General features: G+C 45.5%; 1 protein-coding gene across 3 annotated transcripts in view; it reads left to right on the plus strand.

Moving 5' to 3' along the window:
* Positions 1-3776: 3776 nt before the first annotated feature.
* LOC130120943 (centrosome and spindle pole associated protein 1-like) overlaps positions 3777-20322 on the plus strand; it is a 51160-nt gene continuing 34614 nt past the window's right edge. For 2 of the 3 annotated variants that reach the window (XM_056289770.1, XM_056289779.1), the window contains exons 1-13: positions 3777-4082; positions 4838-4964; positions 5431-5509; positions 5690-5793; positions 6214-6279; positions 8989-9311; positions 10722-10808; positions 13128-13219; positions 13478-13574; positions 13975-14032; positions 14866-15137; positions 19682-19800; positions 19938-20079. In XM_056289770.1, the coding sequence (XP_056145745.1) occupies positions 4866-4964; positions 5431-5509; positions 5690-5793; positions 6214-6279; positions 8989-9311; positions 10722-10808; positions 13128-13219; positions 13478-13574; positions 13975-14032; positions 14866-15137; positions 19682-19800; positions 19938-20079 (1538 nt within the window). In that variant the 5' untranslated portion in view covers positions 3777-4082; positions 4838-4865. The remainder of the gene's footprint in view (positions 4083-4837; positions 4965-5430; positions 5510-5689; positions 5794-6213; positions 6280-8988; positions 9312-10721; positions 10809-13127; positions 13220-13477; positions 13575-13974; positions 14033-14865; positions 15138-19681; positions 19801-19937; positions 20080-20322) is intronic. The other variant, XM_056289784.1, reaches the window with a different exon arrangement.

The following is a 20322-nucleotide window of genomic DNA, read 5'->3' on the forward strand; positions in this document are numbered from 1 at the left end:
CATATATTTAATGTATTCTCGCAAATCTGTAAACTGAACACAGCCGTCTTTGGCATACCACCCCCTAACTGTAAGGTCACAACTTTGCAGGCAAATGCTCGAGCGTTTGCGTCATTGCTAGCTCGCAGACTTACTCTTTTTAACTGGAAGTCGAACAAAGCCCCGTCAATTTTGCTGTGGCTAAGGGAGGTGCTGTCCTTTCTACCTTTAGGAAAGCTCCGATATAACATGCGTAAAACCTGCAAAACCTTCGCTTTGACCTGGAGTCCTTTCGTGGACTTCATTGACGGTTTTCCCTTTCATTGACTGTACCTTTTATCTGGTTGTAACTACAATGTTTACACGGATGTATGTGTATATTGTCTTCAAAAACATAGTTATTATGTGGAAGTGGAATAAGAAGTCCCGGCATAGTCTTTTTTTTTTCTTTGAGCCTTGGGGGGGGGGGGGTTGGGGGGGTTCTACATGCTTTTTTGTGTGTGTGTGGTTGTTTGTGTATACTGTATACCTGTTCCAGTGACTTCAAGGCCGGAAAATAAAGTGAGAAAAAAAAGTGCCCCAAGGACAGACAACCGGTGAACCAGCAACAGGGTCATGGGCCCCTAAGGCTCACTGATGTGCATGGAGAGCGAAGGCTAGCACGTCTGGTCTGATCCCACAGAAGAGCTGCTGTAGCTCAAATTGTGGAAAAGGTTAATGCTGGCTATGATAGACAGGTGTCAGAACAGCTTGTTGTGTATGGGGCTGCGTAGCTGCAGACTGGTCAGAGTGCCCATGATGACCCCTGTCCACTGCCATGGGCACGTGAACGCCAGAACTAGACCATGGAGCAATGGAGGAAGGCGGTCTGGTCTGATGAATCACGTTTTCTTTTACATCATGTTGATGGCTAGGTTCATGTGCGTCATTTACCTGGGGAAGAGATGGCAGCAGGATGCACTTTGGGAAGAAGGCAAGCCAGTGGAGGCAGTGTCATGCTCTGGGCAATGTTCTGCTGCGAAACCTTGGGTCCTGGTATTCATGTGGACTTTACTTTGACATGTACCACCTACCTAAACATTACTGCAGACCAGGTACACCCCTTTATGGCAATGGTATTCCCTGATGGCAGCGGCCTCTCTTAGCAGGATAATGCGCCCTGCCACACTTGCACACATTGTTCAGGAATGGTCTGAGGAGCGTGACAAAGAGTTCAATATGTTGTCCTGGCCTTCAAATTCCCCAGATCGTATACAATCGAGCATTTGTGGGATGTGCTGGAAAAACATGTCTGATCCATGGAGGCCCCAGCTTGCAATTTACAGGACTTAAAGGATCTGTAGCTAACGTTCTTTGTGCCAGATACCAGAGGACACCTTCGCATGTCTTGTGGAGTCTATGACTCGACGGGTCAGGGCTGTTTTGGTGGCACGAGGGGGACCTACACAATATCAGGCAGGTGGTTTTTGTGGTAGTATGGTTATGTCTAGACACAAGCAGTGTGTTGGACATTACATTTCCAGTTGCATTGTGGGAATTTTTGATGGCACTACATTTTCCAGTTAGAATCCATATATTCAAATGAAATGGAGGAGGGTGAACATAGTGCACTATGAGTTGTAAATGGGGAGTGCTTCCAGACACAGCGATGCAGATACTCCCAAACTTTTCCGAGTCTGTTTCACAGCCAACATGCTGGCCCACAGCAAGCGCCATTCCATATGCTGTGTGTTACATATTCCAACTGGGCCTATCAACAAATTTGTTGAACAGGATTTTGTAGTTTTAATTCATGCTTCTCACTAAAGACAAGCACAAATGTCTAGGTCTATGAGTAATGGCAGCCAGTAGGATGACCTTTCATAACAAACGAAATTGTATTGTAACGTGCATGGATTAGTAGACACGCTGGCCGCTTGCTGGCGGGTCTGACCCTTTAGTCGAGCGGTTAGCGATGTCTCCTGCGGTGTGGGTGATACGGGTTCGCCTCCCGGCCGCGGCAGTTCCTGTGGTTGCGTTGTCCCCCCGAATTCAGTGCAGTATTAAAATGTGACAAAAAATGCAAGTCACACCAATTAAACCCTAATACAAGACCTGTGTCTGAGAGAAAGGCCTGCTCTAACACATGCAGCCGGGGGGGGGGGGGTCACAATGTGTCATAAATTCGACCGTAAAAATAAAACCTGCAAACGCAACGAAACTATTCGTAATTGCACGATGAGGACTGTGCTTGGACAACTTCGGACGACTGACAGTACTGTGACTGAGTGACACGTTGGTTTCTGACCCTATCCTGCAGATTTTCATTGTAACCCTGCATAGGTAGCCCTGCTTGTACTTACTCGACCAATCATCTCGCTGCACTTAATTATGCAAGGTGTGCAACATCTGACAAAATTCATTGCTGATTGGTTGAATAACTACAAACAGGTACCTATTCAGGGTTGCAAAGAAAATATGCAGGATAGGGGTTCCTTGAGGACTGGGTTGAGAAACACTGTTCTAGAAGAACCCCGCTACAATGTAGCGGTTTGGTTATCCACCCGTCAAATCTGCCAGCTAACCGCCTTCCCCCTGCCCCTAAACCCTCCCCCCCATTCCAACTCCCTCCCCCCAAATGCTCAGAACCACCTGAAATGCCGAGAAAAGTGGTTTTTAGCCATTTTTAGAAAATTCATATTTTGCATAATTATGCATAATAATAATTATTTTAATTTTCTGCTATTTTTCTGGTCCTCTCTGGAACAATACCTACCACCTCCAAAAAAAATGAGGATCATAAGTGCATTTTTGCAAAAATGCATATATTTTGCATAATGGCCAAACATTTCTAAGTCCCAGAAATTTTTAAATAGGTGAAAAAAATCAAAGATGCTCAGAATCATCTGGAATGCAGAGAAAAGTGGTTTTTAGCCATTTTTAGAAAAAATAATATTTTGCATATTTATGCATAATTATGCATAAGTTTAATTTTCTGGGATTTTCCCCTTACTCTCTGGAACAATACCTACCACCTCCAAAAAGAGTTAGGATCGTAAGTGCTTTAGTTTTCGGTCCCGCTATCTACACAAACACACACACACACACTGAAAATATATGAGTAGATTCTTGGAGGCTGTGGGGCCTGTCAGTCATTTTCAGTTGCCTATGACGGGCGGTGGGTTCGGGTGAGATGGCGTACCTGTGATTGATTGGCAGGGAGAGGTGGAAAAACCCGGTCCAGAAACCGTGTCTTTACTCCATCCATGTATTAAACCAGCTGATTTGGGGAAACTAGTCGGTGCAATCTGATGGTTTAGAACGTGGGTCGAGTAAAGACACGGTTAGGGTTTTTACTTTCTGGACCGGGTTTTTGCACCTCTGTTGGCAGGGAGTTAGTTAGGGAGACCGTGCATGTTGGTCCTGTAAGCGAGTTGGGAGCGCAGAGAACCCGGGTTAAAGCGGAAAAGTGTCTCTCGTTTCGGCGCTGGCTCCGGCCGCAGTAGCCCGCGTAGTAATACGGTGCTTAGCGAAACCCGCCGACGTCTCGCAGCCTTCGGTATCGAGGGGCGCTAACAGTGCGCGCGCGCACGGAACAGGCTTCGCCTTCACGCTGCGGGTCGCGTGCTCGACTTCCGACACGTGCCTTGCTCCGCGGACAGCGCCTGCGCATGTGCCGTGTTGTTATTGTTGGTTTGCGCAGGCGCAAGATGAGCGCGGTTAAGGTTGGGGTCGCGTGGCGACGACACGCCCTATTTATCGACGCGGACGTAATGGCGCGCATGCGCAGCGCTGGCCACATTTGGAGAAGTTGAGCTTCAAGAGGGCGCGGAACATCCACCCCCCTCCCCCCGGGGGCTAAGCCTTAGCGTCTAAACCTGGCCGCTTTTATAGTTGCGAGTCCGTGGTACGGTTTTGTTACCAGGCTAACGGCCAAACCGGCATAGCGGGCGAGCTATTGAGGAGCTAAAGTTATGCTAGCTTTCTGGCCAATGCTTTTCCGTTTTTTTTCTTCTCTGCCAGCGTCAACCTAACTCTTAACATGTCGTAACTAGCTGGCCGAACAGTTCGACGTCCGACAAGTGCCGTCTCCCACCCAGTGTGATACTTCGTCGACATTAAGGGTAATTTGTGTTTACATGCCAGAACGACAGAGTTAGCCAACGTTAGCTACAAGGAGTTTAGCCTGTGTGCGTTGCCCTGACAACGGATTGTTAAAGAGCCAGCGCTGCTCTGCAAGCTCGTAGACAAAAACTTTGTTGTGTACCACAATAATTGTGTGGGTCCTCCAGTTGTCAAGTGTTGGATGTAGAACAGTGGTTTTCAATCAAGCAGGATTAATTGAGGTTTGGTTAATTATTCACCTGTTGTTCTGGGCGTAAACCTCCCTGGCTGGAGGCTGGAGTATCTGGAACAACAGGCGAATGTAATGAACCACGTGGTACAACCAGCAGCGTTGACCGGTACCGGAGCTTTATCCAGTGGTGTTTAGTCATCAAGCCATCGAGAAGAGGGAGGTTATTATCCCTTTCCAATCCAACATTACAGTTGCCTTTTGCTGTTAGTGGCCACAATATTCCATATGGCCTTTTTAGTCGATCACCAAAGAGTGGGTAACACACAATTTAAGCTATAGCGTGCGACTTGCCTTTTAGCTATGTGCACTCTGAGAGGAGAGGAATGACGAGAGCGAGAATAATGACTCAGACTTTGCTATCGTGGGGACTTATTTTGGGTAAAAAAAAATCTTATATGTTGGTGCATATTGTCTTTTCTCTCCATATTAACAATATCGATTCATTCATGGGTCATACTGTAGTGTGTTTGAAATTAGCATCCTCTATCTGCTATTGTGATGTATGGTGTTGGTTGTTTCCAGCTAGCTTGTTTGTCATCACCTAACACTGATGGATGATGTACTGGAGAATTTCCTCAGGGAACAGAAGGCAAGGGTGGCAGAAGACAAAGCCAGTTTGGAACAAGACCCTCCTTACATGGAAATAAAGGTGTGTTGACATGAGAACCTCATTGGTTCTCGGTGAGGGGGTTGGCAAGAATATTTTGAATTTGTAAAATAATTATTCACATAAGGAGATGAACAATGCAATGAGAACTTTGCATCCTCTCCCAGGTATTAGTTCAGTAAAACAGCCTGAAGAGTTGAAATAGAAGTCTTTGTTTAGTGTCACAGTTAACTGTTTAGTGTCAGTACACCAACACCAAAGGGTGGAGAGAAGACAAAAAGTCATCCTTTTTTGGATGTGTGACTTGGAAAAAGAGTCTGTAAAGAATTAATGTTATGGATAATGTTCCAGCATTGAGTGTTTGACGCTTTCTAGAATGTGTATATGGAAAAATGTATAACATCACAGGCAGTATATTAGAGTTGAAGGGTCTGCTTCTGTTTTGTGAGAGGGTGTTTATTTGTCTTCACTTTTTTAAAAGTCTTCTATGCCTGTATTTGACTGATAGACCCAACCCCGGAGAGCTGATGAGTCCACCACTAAAGAGAACATTCCTCCCACTAAGTTGTCTGCAGTGCAATGGAATGGTAAACTACATGAGACATTTTAGTACAACATCTAACCCAACGTTCAACAGGGCTACATGCCAGCAGTCATTTTGCCTGAGTACTCGTCACTTTTTCATCAAATGGCATACATCTTACTTTGCAATTTGACATGAAACTGTACATTTAATATGCTGAATAGTGGTGATTGTGTTTTGCCAGAAGAGAGCTACTGCATGGGTCTACCCCTCGGTGTGGACTACGAAAGGAAGAAACAGCGACTGCAGCAAGAGCTCCGCATGGATTATAGACGCTACATGGCTCAGGTGACTGCCACAAACTCACCTTCTTGCTTGGGCCTAATCTTAACATTGGTTTTGCATCTATCTCTGCTTTGGTCAAATTTTTGGTTTTATTTGAGGCTGAACAAAACATTTTTCTTTTATTGATTAAGTTTTACCACTAAGAAATTGATGCTTTTAATTTAGAGAGATGTACACTAAATCACCTTGTTAATTTGATAAAACATGTTCTCTAAGAGTGGTGTTAATGCTGCTGCTGAGGTGATACACCACTGCTTAGTGTATCCAGCAGAGCAGCTGAAGATGAGTAGTATGCTCTATGAGTAGGGGATTCCAGTGTAACCATAGTCATTCAATTCACACTGCTCTTTGGGGTCTTTCAGTGATTATTAGGGATTATTTTAAAAGGTTTATCAATAAAAATTGTTACATTTTGAATTCTAGAAAAACTGTCTTGAAGCTGGTGGGCCTGGACGATCAGTTCCTCTTGTTTATAGGAGATCTTTGAAGGTAACTGTTGCATTATTAGGACTCACCATTGAATACCATTTGTGTTTTTTGATTAAAAAAAACTTTCCTGTGTGCCACATGTGGTACACTGGTAAGTCTTGTAAGTAAGTGGCGTAGATGTAGAGACGGTGATGGTCATGTTCATGTTTAAAGCGTATAAATGGGGTGTAGATGTAGATGGCAGTGATGGCGGTGTGGGTTAGACTGAAGACAACAGCGTTGTAGTAGAACATCTCGTCCCAGTTTCTCACAAATCTATTCAGAGTTTAGTTGGCTAGCGTTGGCATGTCACTTTCTGCTTACCTCATATTGTTTTGGTCTAATACACTGGACCCCATGTGTGTCACGTACGTAACATGGTTCTCCAACTTTGATGCCCCTTTATTAATGGATAATTACATTTTTTTTACCAGCTGGGTCTTCATTAGTTGGGCTGATATGGGTTTTGGGGTGGCGCAGTGGTTAGCGTGGTCACCTCACAGCAAGAAGGCTCTGGGTGCTAGCCCCGGGGTAGTCCAGCCTTGGGGGTCATCTCGGGCCGTCCTCTGTGTGGAGTTTGCATGTTCTTCCTGTGTCTGGATGGGTTTCCTCTGGGGGCTCTGGTTTCCTCCCACAGTCCAAAGACATGTAAGTCAGGTGAATCAGCCATACTAAATTGTCCCTACGTATGAATGCGTGTGTGTGTGTGTGGGTGGGCCCTGTGTGATGGCCTGGCAGCCTGTCCAGGGTGTCTCTCCGCCTGTGGCCCAAAGACTGCTGAGATAGGCTCCAGCATCCCCGCGACCCAGAGGGCAGGATAAACAGTTCAGATAATGGATGGATGGATGGATGATATGGGTTTTTCAATGGCCGATGCCAATATTTAGACAGCAGGGTGGCCGATGTGCAATATATAATGCTGATTTAGATTCTGTCCTGCGAATCCAATACTGCCACCCATTAAACACTGTGCCAACTTGGTGTATTGAAGCACGAACATACACATGCATGTGGGCGCACAGAGGGAGAGAGACACGCACATAAGTGCAGAAAAGTTATGTTAGCAAGAAGCCCATAACGTTCGTTCCCCAAAATGTTGGCAAGATGAAAACAGTAATACTATCTTTGAGAGCGTCTGGGTGGCGTGGCGGTCTATTCCGTTGCCTACCAACACGGGGATCCCCGTGTTACCCCCGGCTTGGTTGGGCGTCCCTACGCACACAATTAGCCGTGTCTGCTGTTGGGAAGCCGGATGTGGGTATGTGTCCTACTCGCTTCACTAGTGCCTCCTCTGGTCGGTTGGGACGCCTGTATGGGGGGTGGAGGGGGGACTGGGGGGAATAGCGTGATCCTCCCACGCACTATCCCCCCTAAGCGAAACTCCTCACTGTCAGGTGAAAACAAGCGGCTGGCGACTCCACATGTATCAGAGGACGCATGTGGTAGTCTGCAGCCCTCCCCGGCTTGGAAGAGGGGGTGAAGCAGAGATTGGGACAGCTTGGAAGAGTTGGTTAATTGGTCGAACACACTCGGGGAGGAAAAAATGAGTAAATCCCCCCCCCCCCCCCATTATTTTTCAGACTCCTGTTAACATAAGCCCACTTGTTGAATCGAGGCTATCTCGAGCCCATTAGCAAATGCAACCAGCTGTAACTAACGTTGGGTATCTTATGATTATCAATTCAATCGCTTACGATAGCAGATTGTTGACTTGAGACAAGAGAAGAGGTTCATCAATCCTGTCTTCATTCTCTGCCTCAGCTGACAGCAGGTTGCTGCTGGCTTTGCCCACTTGAATAGTTGGCTGTTAGCTGGCTGTTACACTACTGCTGGCAAACTTTTCACTGGCATGATCATATATTTAAGCACCATTGATGAATTAAATATGTTTGTCATGTAACATGCTTTAACAACGGCAGACCACAGGCTCACCAGTAATAAAAGGCTTCTCAGTTACACTTGCTTGCCGTCCCACACCCATCCCAAATGACAAATCTGATAAATGTTTTACAACCAGGGCTCGTCTGGAGTAGGAGTGTTAGCTGGGGATGCTCATACAATAGTTTTTGAGCCCTGTGAGCTAGTTTAGCTGGTTGTAGCTTGTTCCCAACTAACATTATTTGTATTTTCTCACTAAAAGACCGGAATCAATCTAATTATACGGACCGCAAACATTGCATATGTTATTAAGAGTGGCCAATTAAATACGTCTGGTTTTGAAAGCTAGGAATTTAAGTCTTACCATTTTCTCTCAGGTAACATTCCATCCAACATTGATAATATCGGAACATTTGGAGCAATAACTTTACTTTTTGTTTACACTTCCGAATATGTGCTATAAATAGGGTTAAATTGGACTTGTTGACTCATTTCTGAATTTTGTTTTCTTATTGCCCTGTAAGACGCTGTTGCGTCTAGCAGTGGTCCCATATCTGAGATCTCCATAATGATGCTGGTGATGAGAATGATATAAGACCCAGGATGTAAAAACCATGGAGTTATCATTTAAGCAGCCAATTTGATGGGAATGTGCATTTTCCCTCAGATGTAAGAAAAAAGTAGATTTGAAGTGCAGAACATAATGAATCTTCCTTAGGAAGAGTGTGCTTTTGCTGAAGTGTGTTATTGTGTAGACCAGTCCAGACACAGCCAAGTTTATTAGCTGGTAGCTTGTAGCAATTTTGCAAACCTTATCTTAAGCAAACTGCCACTTAATGCCCTTTCCCTCAGGAGAACCTAGCTCCCCATCATCCTTTCCTCCTACCTGAACATCAGTGCAGCCCCAAACAGGGAACCCCCTCCACAAAGGATGTAGCCACTCTAACGGAGGGAAGTAGGAGGTTGCGCAGGAATGCCAGGGCCCCCTTCCCTAATGAAGAAGAAGAGGAGGAGGTGCTTGCTCCAATGGAACGAGCAAGGCTGGAGAGTCCACTGGCGTCAGAAGAGGAGAAATACACGGAGGAGGAGGAAATGGAGCTGGCAGAGGGTAGGAGGCGAAAACACACCGGGGTGGAGGCCAGCTGGAGAAGACGCTCCAATAAGATGGGCAACAGGTAGCTGTAACCACTTTTGTACAGTACACCACTCCCTTTTTCTTTTTTTTAATTTTAAATGCCACGGAGGCGCTGTTTCTGACGTGGGTTAGCATGTTTTTATTAGCACCATGAGCAAACAGATTTTGAATAGCCTCATAGCAGCAGCATGAGGTGCCTTGAGCACCTCCCACAGGCACTTGCTTCTTTCTGCAGGCTAAAAGCGTAATGGACACAGGTTTCGTGGGGCTCTTCCCCCATAAATGTTCCTCAATAGATCTGTGTTTTAACTACTTCATACCTGTGTAAACAGGGTTCCCCCTGTCCTGGAAAATCTGGAAATTTGGCTGGAAAATGATAAAATTGATCAAATGCCCTGTAAATATTATTGAGGTCATTGAAAATTGTGTGGTTCAGTTATAAAATCGCATTTTTACTCACTGAGGTGGGGTTTTTTTGGACCCCCCCCCCTTTTCTCCTCAATGGTACTCAGCCAATTACCCTACTTTCCGAGCTGTCCCGGTCGCTGCTCCACCCCCTCTGCCGATCCAGGAAGGGCTACAGACTACCACATGCCTCCTCCGATACATGTGGAGTCGCCAGCCGTGTCTTTTCACCCGACAGTGAGGCGTTTCCCCAGGGGGACGTAGCACAAGGGAAGATCACGCTATTCCCCCCAGTTCTCCCTCCCCCCACAAATAGGTTCCCCGACCGACCAGAGGAGGCGCTAGTGCAGCAACCAAGACACATACCCACACCCGGCTTCCCTCCCGCAGACACGCGCCAATTGTGTCTGTAGGGATGCCCCGACTAAGCCGGAGGTGGTAACGTGGGGATTCGAACCGAAGAGTCCCATGTTGACAGGCAACGGAGTAGACTGCTGCCCTACCCGGATGCCCGAGATGTTGTTTTTAGCCATATTTTTAGCCGCCAAGATTGCACATCAGTGCTTAAAGTTTGGTTGGTATGTTCAATGACCATTTAAATGTTAGACAGTCAGTGTACAGACCCTTGGTGTTGTGTATGCTGCAGTGTCAAACATCACAACGTGTCACCCGCACGAATGGACACTAAGTTCAACGTCTTGAACTCCTGACTTGCTGAGAAATATGACATTTCAAATGGAGACATTTCAGTAAAACTCAGTGATCAAATGATAATTGTTTGAGGAATAGTGTGTGTGTGTGCGTGTGTCAGTCTCCAGTCTGTTCATCCATCCTAAGTGTTGTAGTGAGGCTTCCGCTAATACTGAATATGACTTTTTGTGAGCAATATCTATTATTTATGTCCAAGAAAAGGCCTGGAAAAGGATTTCTTACAAAGAACGGTAACCCTGATAAACAATGGAAATTAAACAAATGCATATGTATAAAAATTACCAAAATGCATACCTCTTCTCAAGCTCTTAAAACTTTGTTCCCCATCTCTCAGGAAGGATTTGACAACACTTGAAAATAGAGCATTTGAGCCCTCTGGCCTATATAAAGCTCCAAAAGCTTATGGACTAAGCCAGGAAAGGTATTGTAACCTAATGAACACTCTTACTTTGACCATTGCCTGGTGTATTTTTTTTTTTTTTATATATGTCCATCCCACACATATACACAAACTCTGGGACCATAACATTTGTAAACAGTTTTTCTCATTTTTAATCCCTTTCACCTCTGTCAAGAGATTTGTAACCAACCAGTTTTTTCAAAATATTGAATGTACCGATGACAAAATTCAATTTCAAACCCTGACATCCAGGTTTAAATTCAAATTCCAAAAATTACATTCAGCAGCATGGTGGCGCAGTGGTTGGCGCAGTCGCCTCACAGCAAGAAGGTCCTGGGTTCGAGCCCCGGGCTAGTCCAGCCTTGGTGGGTCATCCCGGGTCGTCCTCTGTGTGGAGTTTACATGTTCTCCCCGTGTCTGCGTGGGGTTCCTCTGGGGGCTCCGGTTTCCTCCCATAGTCAAAAGACATGTAGGTCAGGTGAATCGGCTGTACTAAATTGTCCCTAGGGATGAATGTGTGTGTGTCGGCCCTGTGATGGCCTGGCGGCCTGTCCAGGGTGTCTCCCTGCCTGCCGCCCAATGACTGCTGGGATGGACTCCAGCACCCCCATGACCCTGAGTAAGGATAAGCAGTTTGGATAATGGATGGATTCTATGAATACATTTGTCCTATTGGTCTAAATCTGAAGGTCTTTAAATTCTCTCTCTCGTTCCGCCTTTTTTTTTTTAATGCGAGACACTTGAACCACTTTTTAGAGTTTTAAGCCTTTTATTCCAAGAGTTTGATTTAGTTTTTAAGTGAGACTGTTTTTATCTTTGCTATGGCATACAACGGGCTTAACCCAATAAAGTGGAAACTTTTAAATGTCTTAGTTGGGGAAGCAGAGCTCACTGTTTATAAAGGAAGAAATGGTAAAGTAGAAAATGATTCTAATTGAGATGTTACCTAATCGTTTGTGGGTCCGGTGAGGTGCCAGGGTGTGGGCTGATTTTTAGATTCTAAAAACTGATGAGTGACATGTGATTTGGAGCAGCAGTGGTGTTACATCAACATCATCTGCTCTGTGATAAGATGGAGATGTAGAGATGTGTAGCTCTGTTTGGTTAATCAGTTTGGTGTTGTGTTAATAATGGGAAGCTTGTTTTCCTTTTTCCTTTGGATGATTGTTTTCTAATTATTTTTCATTATTCTTTTTTTTACATGTCTATTTGTTTATTTATTTATGTATCCCCCCCCCTTCTCCCCAATTGTATCCGGCCAATTACCCCACTCTTCCGAGCTGTCCCGGTCGCTGCTCCACCCCCTCTGACAATCCAGTGAGGGCTGCACATGCCTCCTCCGATACATGTGGAGTCGCCAGCCGCTTCTTTTCACCTGACAGTGAGGAGTTTCGCTAGGGGGATGTAGTGTGTGGGAGGATCACGCTATTCCCCACGGTTTCCCCTCCCCCCTGAACAGGCGCCCCGACCGACCAGAGGAGGCGCTAATGCAACGACCAGGGCACATACTCTCATTCGCCTTCCTACCCGCAGACACGGCCAGTTGTGTCTGTAGGGATGCCCGAACAAGCAGGAAGTAACACGGGGATTCGATCCGGTGTGGGTTCCATTTCTGCTCGGGTACAATATCGACTCGGGGTCCTTCGACTACATAAAACGTCACGGGATTATGATCGAGCGAGTCTGAGCACATTCGGAGCAAGCCCGAGCACATTCGATAATTTGCCATTCGACTGGTTTACCATTGGACTGTGAACATGGACTCGGCTTTTTCATCCTAATCCCTAAATCGGTTGGGTTAGGGTTAGTAAATGTCACATTTCGCACATGCTCAGTTGACCATTCTCTGCTCCGATGGGAACGTCACATTTCGCACGTGCTCAGTTGACCATTCTCTGCTCCAATGGGAACTAGCCCCTACCCAATCATAATGCGTGAAGTAGTGATGTCATCTGTAGTCGCAGGACCCCAAGCACATCCGGTAGGGTGAGTAGATCAAGTACTCACACTGGCAATCTCCGTGTTGGTAGGCAACGGAATAGACCGCCATGCTACCCGAATGCCCGTCTATTATTTATTTAAAGAGTAATGTTTAATTATGATCTTTTACTATTAATCCTTTTATTCGAGTATTATTTGTTTTCCATGATTTGCTTATCTATGCATTCCTTTTTTTCCCCATGTGATTTTACTTGTGACATTGGGACAGTGAACATATGTTAAATAAAGGTTTTTTTAAAAGCTAATTCTCTCTCTCTGTCCATCGCTCTGTCTGTCTGTCTATCTGTCTGTCTGTCTGGTTCTCTCTTGCTCTTGCTTTCTTCTTTGTGGGTTTCCCAGCGAGAAGGACAATCCAGCAGGCAGAGCCAGAGTAGGCAGGAGATCTCGAATACAGACCGATGAAGCTGAATTTGCTACTGGACTTATGATTGGTAAGATATGTTTGTTGGTTTTGTAAAAAGAGTTTACTTCCAAAAATTATGATCCACCGTTTCTACAACATTTACTTTTCACAAAATGATTGATGGCACAAAATGAATGACTAAAACCAGTAGTTGCAAGGTTCTTTGTTTTTGTTTTTGTGGGCTGTCAAATATAAGAAAACTTATTTTTGGGGGAAAAAAAATCCTGTTGAAAGTGATTACTGAGCTCTACCTTGTCCCTTTTTGGTTGATGGCTCTCCTCTCCAGGGCCTTCTGACACAGAGGAGGCCTTACAGAAGAGGAAGGAGCGCTATAGGCTGGAGCTGCAGGAACAGATAGCTGAGCAGCACCGAAATAAGAAGAGGTGAAATCTCGGCCATCTATGTTTTGTCTCATTCAGTACAACATTAACATCACATACACACTTCATCAGGCAGCTAGGCCGTGCTCTTCTCCAGAGTAGAAATGGTAGAATAGACTCCTCTTTCCCCTTAGCATAGATTATAAGCTGGACTACTTCTGCTTTGTCCATGTGTTAGGTGGCATGATTGAGAAATTGGATCATAGCCCAAAAGGTTTTGGTTCCACTGGCACAACTGCCTATATGTCCATTAGCATCTATGGTTCCTTGTTTATGAGTCACTGAGCAAGCAGTCCTTGTGAATAAGTGTTAATACAGTAAAATCATTAAATGCCTATATGAGTCATGATGGTTTGTTAGAAATCAATTTTAAAAGAACCATATGTTTGTGTCAATGGTGCAGGGAGAAGGACCTGGAGCTGAAAGTTGCTGCTACTGGAGCAACTGACCCAGAGAAACAGGTTAGCTCTTGACTTCAGCCAAAACATTTGACATTTTTCTGTACATTATTAACTACATAAAATCTCTACAGGTCATTTTCAAATCCAAAATTCTTCAGTACATTTGACCAGTTTACCAGCCACTGGGTTTTTACAGTTTGGCTGAACCCCTGATACAGTAGAACAACTTACTGGCATTCTGGCGCTGATACATTTGTGATACAGTGATACATTTTTTTTTTATTTAAAGGAACATTGTCTGTTAAATCACAGAAAGTTGAATCAGTTCATCTGGACACAACGTTTATTGATAATTGATAGAGAAATGTTTCATCACTCATCTAAGTGACCTCTTCAGTCTCAACTGACTGCAGGTATCCCCACCCTTATAAACAATACAGTGGCATAACGACTGAAAACGATCAGTTTCATATGCAGATTGCTGTGTGCGTTAGGGCCCAGACACACCAAATTGACTAGTGGTGACAAAACAATGGTAGAAGTGGGGTGGACACAGCAGCTGTCCACCCCATCATCATTTCCGCATCAACTGTGGATTGTACCTTTTAATGAGGTGAGTATATGGAATTGGCCAACAGTTACCAAAAACGTTTAGACAAAACTATCTTCAAATTCTTTCTGGCTGCTGCTTGCAGTGCATGAAACAAGAACATTGAATTCATGGTAGTTGCCACAGCCAGTGTCTAACACTGATGATGAAATCACCTGACCTGTACAGTTGCCCAGGATTCACACTGTCCAAAATCAGGACTCATACACTTGACAGAAGCTATGACCTGCTAATGGCAGTGCTGTTCGATTTTAGCTTGTCTGCTTTCTTTCCACAAATTCAGCCAGACCGAATCAAACAATTTGGACTGAGCAGAAGAGCTTCCCAAAGTGTGGAGCCATCCGTGGCAGGAGACGGGAAGTTGTCTGGTGGCCTACACAGCAATGAGAGGCTTTGCAGGGGTAATGGAGAGAGGGAGCCCCCAGTGCAGACTCGTGTGGCCTTTCCGTCCCCTCTATTGGAATATAGCTCTGCCCTGGGCTTGGGAGGTGGAGGGCAGTCTCCATACAGCCACTCCACAGCAATGCCCTTAACTAGAGCCATGGACACTACTAGGTACACCACCAGTTACAGCTCACCTCTCTTCTCTCTCACATTATTCAAAAATGTACAAGGGGGCATTTTGTTCCATTGTTAATTTTTGGTTAGCTTGTCAGCAGGTTGATTTAGTCGTTAGTGAAATTATCCCATTACTTAAATGACACAGGTTCGATGCCCATATGTATTTTTCTTCTTTTGGCTGCTCCCGTTAAGAGGTTGCCACAGTGGATCATCTGTTTCCATCTCTTCCTGTCCTCGGCATCTTCCTCTCAAGCCAACTACCTGCATGTCCTCCCTCACCACATCCATAAACCTTCTCTTGGGCCTTCCTCTTTTCCTCTCACCTGGCAGCTCCATCTTCAGCATCCTTCTCCCAAATATACCCAGCATCTCTCCTCCGCACATGTCCAAACCATCTCAATTTTGCCCCTCTTGCTTTGTCTTCAAACCATCCAACCTGAGCTGTCTCTGTAATATACTCATTCCTAATCCTGTCCATCTTTGTCACTCCCAACGAAAATCTTAGCATCTTCAACACTGCCACCTCTGGCTCTGCCTCCTGTCTTTTCGTCAGTGCCACCGTCTCCAAGCTGTATAACATAGCTGGTCTCACTACCATCTTGTAAACCTTCCCTTTAACTCTTTCTGTTACCCTTTGTTGCTAATCACTTCTGACGCTCTTCTCCACCCACTCCACCCTGCCTGCACTCTCTTCTTTGCCTCTCTTCTACACTCCCCGTTACCTTGAACAATTGACCCCAAGTATTTAAACTCATCCACCTTCACCACTTCTACTCCTTGCATTCTCACCATTCAGCTTTCCTCCGTTCTCACTACAGATGACAATTTCATCCATGGACATCATAGTCGACGGAGACTCCTTCCTGATCTTGTCTTTCAACCTGTTTATCCCTATTGCAAACAAGGGTTCACCATTGTCACACTGCCCTCATACATATGCTGCACCTCTCTTATATATGTACTTCTTTGCCACTCCGAACTTCCTCGTACCGCATCACCTCTTAGCAACCTGTCATATGTTTTCTCTAAATCCACAACGCCACAATGTAACTACTTCTGACCTTCTCAATACTTCATCAACATTCTCAAAGCAAACATAACATCTCTTTCCTGGCATGAAACCATACTGCTGTTCATTAATCATCACCTCTCCTCTTAACCTAGCTTCCTCTGCTCTTTCCCATAACCTCATGCTGTGGCTGATCAACTATATACATCTGTAGTGATTACAGCTCTGCACATCACCCTTATTCTTGAAAATCGGTACCAGTATACTTCTTTTCCATTCCTCAGGCATCCTCTCACTTTCCAAGATTGTGTTAAACAATCTAATTAAAAAACCCACTGTGTTCAGGTGGCATGGTGGTCTATTTCATTGCCTACCAACATGGGGATCGCCAGTTCAAATCCCTGTGTTCCCTTCGGCTTGGTCGGGCATCCTACAGACACAGTTGGCTGAGTCTGGGGCATCCGGATGGTGTGGCGGTCTATTCCGTTGCCTGCCAGCACGGGGATCGTCTGTTCGGATCCCCGTGTTGCCTCTGGCTTGGTCAGATGTCCCTGAGGACACAATTAGCAGTCTATTCCGTTGCCTACCAACATGGGGATTGCCAATTTGAATCCCCATGTTACCTCCGGCTTGGTTGGGCGTCCCTACAGACGTAATTGGCCGTGTCTGCAGGTGGGAAGCCGGATCTGGGTATGTGTCCTGGTCACTGCACAAGTGCCTCCTCTAGTTGGTTGGGGTACCTGTTCGCAGGAGAGGGGGAACTGGGGGAATAGCGTGATCCTCCCACATGCTACGTCCCCCTGGTGAAACTCCTCATTGTCAGGTGAAAAGAAGCGGCTGGCAACTCCACATGTATCGGAAGAGGCAGGTGGTAGTTTGCAGCCCTCCTTGGGTTGGCAGCGGCAGTGGAGCAGTGACCGGGATGGCTTGGAAGAGTGAAGTAATTGGCCGGATACAATTGGGGAGAAAAAGGGGGAAAGCCCCCCCCCCCAAAAAAAGGTCCGTGTCTGTGGGTGGGAAGCCGGATGTGGGTATGTATTCTGGTCGCTGCACTAGCGCCCCCTCTGGTCGATCAGGGTGCCTGTTCGAGGGGGGGGGACTGGGGGGAGTAGTGTGATCCTCCCATGCGCTACGTCCCCCTGGCGAAACTCCTCACTGTCAGGTGAAAAGAAACGGCTGGTGACTCCACATGTATCTGAGGAAGCATGTGGTAGTCCACAGCCCTCCCCGGCTCGGCAGAGGGGAGGAGCGACTGGGATGGCTTGAAAGAGTGGTGTAATTGAACTAGTACAATTGAGAGAAAAAGGGGGGAGACTCCAAAAAAAAAATGACAGTGCCATCTCTCCTAAACTTCTCCATGCCTCCCCAGGTATGTCATCTGGACCAACCGCTTTTCCACCCTTCATCCTCTTCAAAGCTGCCCTTTTTTCATCCTTTCTAATACACCACACTTCCTAGTTCAGTATCCCCACTTCATCCATCCTTCTCTCTCTCTCATTTTATTCATTCATCAGCCCATTGAAGTTCTCCTTCCACTTTCTCGACACACTCTCTTCGCTTGTCAGCACATTTCCATCTCTATCCTTGATTGCTCTAACCTGCTGCACATCCTGCCAAGCTCGGTCCCTCTGTCTAGCCAAATCGGTACAAGTTATTTTTTCCTTCCTTAGTGTCTAAACTCTCATACAACTCGCCTTACGCTGTTTTCTTTGCCCTTCCCACCTCTCTTCACCTTACATCTGTCTTATCTTCTTGTACCCCTGTCTACTTTCTTCATCTCTCTGACTATCCCACTTCTTTGCCAGCCTCTTCCTCTGTATACTATGCTGTACTTCCTCATTCCACCACCAAGTCTTCTTGTCTTCCTTCCTCTGTCCAGATGACACACCAAGTACCTTCCTAGCTGTCTCCCTCACCACTTCTGCAATAGTTGCCCAGCCATTCGGCAACTCTTCAGTACGGTCCAGTGCCTGTCTTAATTCCTCCCTGAACTCCACACAACAGTTTTCCTTCTTCAACTACCACCATTTTATCTTTGGCTCTGCCTTTACTCTCTCCCTCTTCTTGATCTCCAAAGTCATCCTACAGTCCACCATCTGATGCTGGCTAGTTATGTTGTCCCCTGTCACCACCATGCAGTCTCCAAGCTCTTTCCGATTGCACCTCCTGCCCAAGATAAAGTCCACCTGTGTTCACCTTCCTCGACTGTTATACTTCACCATCTGTTCTGCCCCCTTCTTGAAATAGGTATTTACCACAGCCATGTTCATCCTTTTTGCAAAATCCATCACAATCTGTCCTTCCACATTTGCCTCCTTGACACCATAACTGCACATCACCCTTATTCCCTTCACCAACATGCCCATTGAAATCCGCTCCAGTCGCCGCTCTCTCCTCTTTGGGTACACTCTCCACCACTTAATCCAACTCACCAATGAATTCTTCTTTCTTTTCTATCTCACATACAACCTGCGGGGTATGTGTGCCGATAACATTTATCATCATCACACCTTCGATTTCCAGCTTCATACTCATCACTCCATCTGACACTCTCTTGACCTCCAACACATTCTTGGCATAAGCTTCCTTCCTTCCTATGCAATTTCTCCTCCCATCCACACCATGGTAGAAGAGTTTGAACCCATCTCCCATGCTCCTGGCCTTACTCCCCTTCCACCTGATCTCTTGCACACACAGTATATCTATCTTCCTTCTCTCCATCATACCAGCCAGCTCTCTCCCTTAACCAGTTATAGTGCCAACATTTGGAGTTCATCTCTCATCTCCATACTCCTATCCTTTCTCCTCTCCCGCTTCCTCTGGACATCCCTTCCCCTTCTCCTTCTCCTTGGCCCAACAGTAGTACAGTTTCCAACAGCGCCCTGCTGGCCAACAGTACCACTGCCGGTTGTTGGTAACCCGAGCCTTGACCGATCCAGTATGGAAGTCTAATTTGTGATCCACATATTCAATTTGGCAAAGGTTTTATGCTGATATCCTTCCTGACACAATCCTTCCCATTTTTTCGGGCTTGGAAACCACCACTAAGAATGCGTTGGCTTGTGCATCCCTAGTGGCTGGGTTTTCGATGCCCATATGTCTGACAGCAAATTTGTTAAGTATATTCACATTATCAAAACGCCCTTAAGCAAAACACTAAATTATTATGTCACTTCTCATAAGTTGCCGTGGATATGGGTGTCATAACAGGATTCCTTCACATTTCATGAAGGGTAGGAAACTATTTGGATAATGGCTAGGCTTTGAAAAGTCTGGGATTAGGATAAAGAGGTTTCATATTGTCGTTAATTCCAAATGCACATATGAATACACATTTTAAACTGTTGTTGACTCACTATCAATTGTCAGATTGTGATATTTGTTGTTGGTAAAGTTACCTATCATATTGAATGCTAATCAAAATCTTCATGGTCAAATAAGGTCTGGATAAAGTATGGGAGTCTAAACTTGAACAGAATTAGCATTCCTGTGAATAATGTGATGTTATGCTAAAACTTGATGTCTCCAGAATTCCAATGTTGCCTCCACACCCACCATCCACACTAGGCGAAGCTTATAGGAGACTGTACAGTGAGGTCTATCCATACCCTGGCACCAGAAACCTTCTAGATCCAAACCAGCCCTACTGTAAGCACTCCATACACTTTGCTTGTGGATTGTAGGCTAGAAATGTAAGCATACATATAGCCAAGAGACTGAACACATGTGCACTCAACATTCAGTTTTATAATATGTATATGGTATTTTTTTTTTATTCTATACAGATGGTCAACTGCCTGTGACTAGTGATGACCTCCCAGTGTCCTACTGGAATCTTCCACAAGGGGGAGCCCATCCTAGTCAGTTGGGCCAGTATAGCCCCCACAGTCAGCACAGTGGAAGCAACCTCCCTGAGCCTACAACACAGTAACTGTCTATTCTTGATGTTCTAGCTTGGTTAACTGGGTGGGAAATTACCACTGTTTACCACAATAAATCAGTTTATGCTGCCAGTCATTTCAGCAGGTAATCAAATGGCTGTCGTAAATTTGGAATTTACCAGACACTATGGCTGAAGACTAGTTTACTGTTAGTGCGGTGCAAAAGAATTCTGTGTTTTCCTTTATTGACTGCTGATTTAAGAACTTGGTGATTGTGTGCATCGACCAG

Source organism: Lampris incognitus, chromosome 1 (assembly GCF_029633865.1).
Source record: "Lampris incognitus isolate fLamInc1 chromosome 1, fLamInc1.hap2, whole genome shotgun sequence".
Taxonomy (NCBI): domain Eukaryota; kingdom Metazoa; phylum Chordata; class Actinopteri; order Lampriformes; family Lampridae; genus Lampris; species Lampris incognitus.